At 55.8% G+C, this 6,309-nt stretch overlaps 1 protein-coding gene across 1 annotated transcript; it reads right to left on the bottom strand.

The window, feature by feature from the left end:
* Nucleotides 1–3,531: 3,531 nt before the first annotated feature.
* On the bottom strand, nt 3,532–5,026 carry HOXA13 (homeobox A13; the record flags this gene model as incomplete). The annotated part of the gene is made up of 2 exons (XM_084281216.1): nt 3,532–3,776; nt 4,354–5,026. 2 exons carry the CDS (start codon nt 5,024–5,026, stop codon nt 3,532–3,534), a joined length of 918 nt encoding a protein of 305 aa, XP_084137342.1.
* Nucleotides 5,027–6,309: the final 1,283 nt, after the last annotated feature.

Raw genomic sequence — 6,309 nt, forward strand, 5'->3', positions numbered from 1 at the left:
TAAGCACTTCAGTGTGAAAACATAATCTTCAAACGGTAGCACAGACGGAGAATTTACTTTTTTTTTTTTTTTTTTTTAAACTGTTATTTTACTAAAGTCGGCCATATTCTCGTTGAGGCTTTCTTTCAAGGCGCCCCTGAATTATAACGCTCTGGGGCACGGTGTGAAAATAGAAGATACTGCCTAAGATAGGCAACACAAGTCACCACGGGCTCGACTCGCGCGTATCACCCTCATCTCCGACCTGAAATGCATGCAATTTGCGGCGTGTCTCATGCCATAATTATACACGTTGCGAAATATAACGGAATAAATAGAATTATCCACCCGGAGCGAGAACAAGTGTAATTCACAAGTGGCTTTCTCCAGGCCATTTAGCTCCTGCGGGAGCAAGCGGGGCAACGAAGCGGAGAAACTGCGCCTGGCCCTTGCCTGCCGCCGCGGCAGGTATCTGCCCAAGAAGGGCAGGTACCGTCGGTGGGGGCTGCTACCGCCGCCTCCCCCCCGTCCAGTCCGCAGCCCCCGACCTCCTCGCAGGATCCCAGCGCGGGATTTTGCAGCTAGAAGCTGAAAATCCGCCCGAAGCCGGGCAGGCCGCCGGGCTGCTGCGGGGCCATGGAGGCTGCCCGGCTCCCCTCGGCTTCGGCGGTGCCCCGGTGGGGTTTTGCCTCGTAGCTTCGCCGTCGGGGCTGCCTCCTCTTTCCCTCCCGGGGTCACGCTGTGCCCCCAAAGCAGAGCCTGACTGCAAGGCCTGTAAACCGGCTGCCGCGTCGCTCCATCTCCCCGGTTGTTTCAGCAGCGGGGCTAGGGAAACCTCGCTCAAAAAGTCCCCGAGCGGCCCCCGGAGGGATGCCACCGGTGTTCCCACGCTCCGCGGCCGCAGGTCACCCACCCGAGCATCCGCAGCGCTCCGCGCCCCGCGCAGCCCCAGCCCCGCAGCCAGCCCGCAGCCAGCCCGGGAGGCTCAGCTCCAGCCTTGAGCCAGGAGCCCCAGGCACCGCAGCTCCCTGGAAAACAGATCTCTCTCTCCTTCAGGTACTTTTCGTGTAAGTTATTGCACGAATGCGTTACGCTCGGAGCCGAGCGCCAGCAAGCTCCCCGCGCTGATCCCCGACCGAGGTAGGCGCTTTTGAATTTCAGAAATGTAAGGCTAGAAGTCTACACTTTGCGCGGCACATGATACCCTCTAAATGCACCGTAAAGGTTCCCCGATAGCTCTAATTAGAGCTGCAGACCACCTCGGGAGACAGGGCAGCCAAAGCGAGCCTCCCTTTGTGCCCCCACTGAAGCCGGCCGCCGCTCACACCGCCACCAAGCTCGCAGCACCGCGCATCACAGGGGCTCCCCGAACAGGGCACCCCGATTTCACCATCCGGACCCCCATTTCACCATCCGGACCCCAATTTCACCACCCGAACTCCACCTCGCACCTCCCGCCGCCCCCGGAGCGGGGGGGAGCGGATCGCAACCTGCCCGGCCTCGCAGCCCCCTCCGCAGCACGCCCACGGCCGCGCCGAGCCGCGGGGCTCCCCACGGGCCGCGCACGCCCACGCGCGGTGCCGCGGCCGCGCAGCGCTGCGCGGATCCACGGGGACGCGGCGCGGGGGCGCGGGCGCGGCGCGGCCACGAGGTGGCGCCGTCGGCTCGCGAATGCCGGCGGCGCCGGGAGCTGTCAAAAGTCAAGGTCACAAATCGGCTCTTTTTTTTTCCCCTCAAGGTCAAGGTTTCGGGCCTTCCCCGTCCTGTCATCGCCGCGAACGCACCCACCTTCCCGCGGCCGTCCCCGCGTCCCAGGGGCTTGGCAGCCCCGCTTCCATTTTCCGGCGAGGGCTGCAGCGCTGCGCTGGTATCATCCTCCTCTTCCTCCCCCTGGCCCCAGCCCCTCTGCAAAACCTCTCCTTAACGTTACGAAAACATTTAGAGGAAGGCTGGATACCAGGCATGCCTGCTCCCAGATAAATACCGTGCAGGAAAAAAAAATATCCACATATCCACATATATATATACGTAAGCATATATGTGTGTGTATATACATATATATATGCGTATCTATATACATATAAACTACATAAAGAAAGATAACAATATCACAATTATATGACAGATAGATACATTATGTATATATATATACATATATATATACACATATATATATATATATATGTATTTCTTATGGAATGCACGTAGGTACCGAAAAATAAAGAGTATTTCTTTCAGGTTTTATTACAGTGACTATTTTATTAACAGTATTAATACTACTATACCTATCTACACGTCTTGGATTTTCACTTTTCAGTAGAAATATAAAAAAAAAAAAATGAGGGTGCACAAGTACATTTTCACAGTGCGCTGATTTTTTTTTTTATTATTTACAAGATAGCTTCTTATAGTGAATAAAAACAAAATAATGTGCTGGTTGAAATAACTGATTGGATTAAAAGGTGCTGTAAAAAGAATCCCTAAACGTTCTACTGCGGCCTCATAACAGACAATAAACAAGGAGAAACGACTAATTACTTATAGATCAAAATATAGATTATATAAATCAAAATACTTCTGGGGAAAAATGTATTTCAGTTCGAAGTTCTCGGATATTTTTTTTTTCCAGAAAGGGATATATATATATTTTTTAACTATGAAGAAATGCCAATGCTCACGTTTTTGTATCCACCCAGAGTCAAACATTTAAAAAATTTCCGGGGACTTAAAATATTAATTCTTGAAGATAGTTTGAGGTTTAAAATAGGCAGAGTCCTTTAAAAAGTATCTATTGTACGGTCTGCAGGAGAAAAAAAAAAAAAAAAAAAAAGATGACAAGAAATCATCTTTTGAAAATAAAAATTAAAACCAACAGATATCTCCAAGCAAATATTTTCCCTTCTATCCCCAATAGTTTGCGATGTTTCTAATTTGCTATCAGGATAGATCCTCCACAGAGCTTCCTTCATTACTGATGTCTCTGAAATCCTTATTCAGTACCTTCGAGGTTTATTATTACTTTTTTTTTTTTTTTTTTTTTTACATTAAATGCATTGCTTAAAAACATACAGTAATTGTACATTTTTTTTTTTTTTCACTATGGTTTACCTGAGCAGTCATTCAACATACAGTTTGGATTGCAATGGAAGAAAACAAGCTTATGTGTACACATCGACCTCCTCACGTCAACCAGCTCTCACATCGTGGCCACGAAGAGTGTTCTGAAATAGTAAGGTCATAGAAGTACTTACAAGTTTCTCAGAAAACTGTGTGTCTTAATTGAAAGTGTATCTCTCGGGGCTGGGCATGTGGGCTTTACAGTTTGTCAGTTACACTGTCTGCTTGGGATTTCAGGAGAACTGTCAGTTTTAACCATTTGCTACAGCAATATTTTAAAAAATGCTATAATTCCAAGGATACAGATCTCTTGTTCTGAAAGAAGAGGTTCATTGTCTTTTCTTTTTTTAATTATTATTAATAATTACTTTAATCTGAACAACAAAAAAAAAAGTTCTGAAACTTTCGAGCTGCTGCTTCTCCATTTTTAATCCATTAACTGGTCGTCTTCAATTTGTTGATGACTTTTTTCTCTTTGACCCTTCTGTTCTGGAACCAGATTGTGACCTGTCTCTCTGACAGATTCGTGGTCGCCGATATCCTCCGCCGTTTGTCTTTGGTTATGAATTTATTTGTAGCGTATTCCCTTTCGAGTTCTTTTAACTGAACCTTTGTGTAAGGCACTCGCTTCTTCCTCCCCCGCCTGTACGAGTTCGCATCGGAGGGATGCGAAACGACGTCTGCAACAGAAAAACCGTGCACGAAAGCGTTAGGAGAGCGTTACGGGGACCTCCCGGGACATCTTGGAGCGGCGCAGGGGGGAGAGCCCCGCTCCTCGCCCCGCTCCTCGCCCGCCCGGAGCTCCGCTCCCGCAGCACCGCCCTGCACCCGGGGCTCCCCTCGCCTCTCCGCTGCGGGTGTTTTTCCTTCCAGCCGGGCAAAGCGAAGCCGCGGAGCCCCTCGGAGCCCCCCGGAGGGGACACCCACGACTCCAGCGGGAGTTCCGCGGAGCTGCCACCGCTCCCTCCCCTCCCACCCCGCTGCGGAGCTTGTGGCACCTGGTGGCCGGGCGCGGAGCCCTGCTCCCTCCCAGCGCCCTTCTCAGCTGTTTCCTCTCCCGGAGCCTCGGGCGGGATGCGCCGGGCGCCGGGGAGGGGGCGGCACCGGTGCCATCCCCGCGGCGCCGGGGCGGGCTGGGGCCGGGGAGCGCGGGCGGGGCGGGGACGGCGCGGCCCGGGGGGAGCCCGGGGGGAGCGGGGCGAGGGGCGAGCGAGGAGGGGGGGGGGGAGCCGGGGAGCCATGCAGGTGTATTATTACCCGGGAGGGTGGACTTCCAGAGGTGAGGCGGCTGGCTCTGCTCCTTGGGGCAGTACACTTGCCCGTTCCACCCGTTGGTGATGGCCCAGGGCTGGTAGCTGTCCATGGGGAGGAGGGGGTCGTGCCGCGGCTCGCCGGGGCCGCCGATGGTGGGCACCACGGGCATATCCAGGTAGCCGGGCACCGGCTGGTAGGGCCCGGCGGCGTAGCCCTGGTAGAAAGCGAACTCCTTGGCCCGCGACGTGAACTCCTCGCCGGAGACCGACGTGTCCATGTACTTGTCGGCGAAGGTGGAGGCGGGCTGGGCGCAGGACTTGATGGCGTTGTGGTGGGTCATGCGGCACGGGTAGTAGCCGCTGCCGAAGTAGCCGTAGGGCAGCGCGGCGCCGGAGGAGCTCTGCACGGCGGCCGAGCAGGGGCTGCACTGCTTGACAGCGGGCTCGGCCATGCCGGCGGCGGGGGCCTCGCTCGACGTGTAGGCGGCGGCGCTGGGGGCGGCCAGGGGCGCGGGGTGAGCCATCAGGTTGCGGCAGGGGTTGGCCGCCGCCGCCGCCGCGAAGTTGCTGCCGGCGTGAAACCCGTCCATGTTCTTATTGATCTCATCCAGGCTGTTGTCGTAGAGGAACATGACGGGCTCGATCCAGCGGGGGTGGAGGAGCACGGAGGCTGTCATAGCCCGCTCCGCATTGAGACTAGTGGCTCTTTTTTAAAAGCCCCAAAGACTGAAAAAAGAGATACTAAATCTCCGGGACTTGACCAAGGCTGACGCGCCAGTGTCGCGCCAGGCGGGCCCTCATTGGGCCGCCCGCCCCCACGTGATATGCAAAGCAGCTGATAAACATCGGAAGGAATAAAGCGGAGATAATTAAATAATGCCACAACCGCGCGGGGACGGCTCCCGGCCCGGGGGCGCGGGCACGGGCGCGGGCACGGCGCGGCCCGGCCGCCGCCGCGCGGGGCACGGGCGCCGCGGGGGTGGGTGGGGGGGGGGGCGGGGGGGCCTGCCCTTCTTCCTCCCTCCTTCCTCCCTCCTTCCTCCCTGCCTCCTTCCCTCCCTCCTCCCCTCGCCACCGAGGCGTGAGCGTTTCGGCCCTGTTGTTGCCGCGGCGCGCTCCCCGAGGTGCGCGGCTCCCCCCGGCACCCCGGCCTCTTCCCCCCCTCCCCGAGCCACATCCTTGCCCCCTCCCCACCCCGGGAGCAGCGGGAGCCCCAGCGGCCCCCTCCGGCCTCTGGGAGGGCCGCCCGCAGTCCCCCCGTCCCTCTGTCCCCACGTCCCCCCTCGCCTCTCCCCGCCCAGGTACCGTGGGGACCCCGCGGGGACCCCCCCACCCCTCCGGCCCCCCACTGAGGCTCCCGAAGCGGGGTGTCCCGGGGGCCTTCCTGGGTGTTTTCCGCCTTCCTTCCTGCCCGTCGAAAGCCCAAGAGCCGGCTCGCTTCTCTCGCCACAAAGCCTCGGCAGCCAGATAAGAGGAGCGGAGCAGGAAATCCAGATTCACTCTGTTTACTGATTCGTTTCAGGCCGGACTCGGGCAGCGGGAGGGTTAACTGGATCTCCGCCGTAACTCTGCTCTAGTATTTGTTACTGTAATCATAATAATAAAAACCGGGGCCTACAGTTCGGCTTGCATCTTCTTTGGCCGTAAAATAGCACGTCGGCTTGTATAGCGTGCGGACGGACCCACGGCGCCTTTTTGTGCTGGGAAAAAATGGTTTATGGGCTGCTTACTTTTTTTTAAGGTCATTTTTCTATGCGAGCGAAGACTAGAAAAAAAAAAAAAAAAAAAAAATCGCCTTCTCTTTTTCACGGCAAACGCTGATATTTTTCATGGGGCGAAATGACCCCCACTTTTAATATCCACCGCACCTCCCACCGGCTCGGATGCGTTTCCCCCCAGCTTTCAGCTATTTGCGCCCAACCTTGAACCCGCAGTGCTCTGCCACGGAGCTCTCAATAAA

This window comes from Netta rufina (assembly GCF_964035555.1).
Source record: "Netta rufina genome assembly, chromosome: 2".
Classification (NCBI taxonomy): Eukaryota; Metazoa; Chordata; class Aves; order Anseriformes; family Anatidae; genus Netta; species Netta rufina.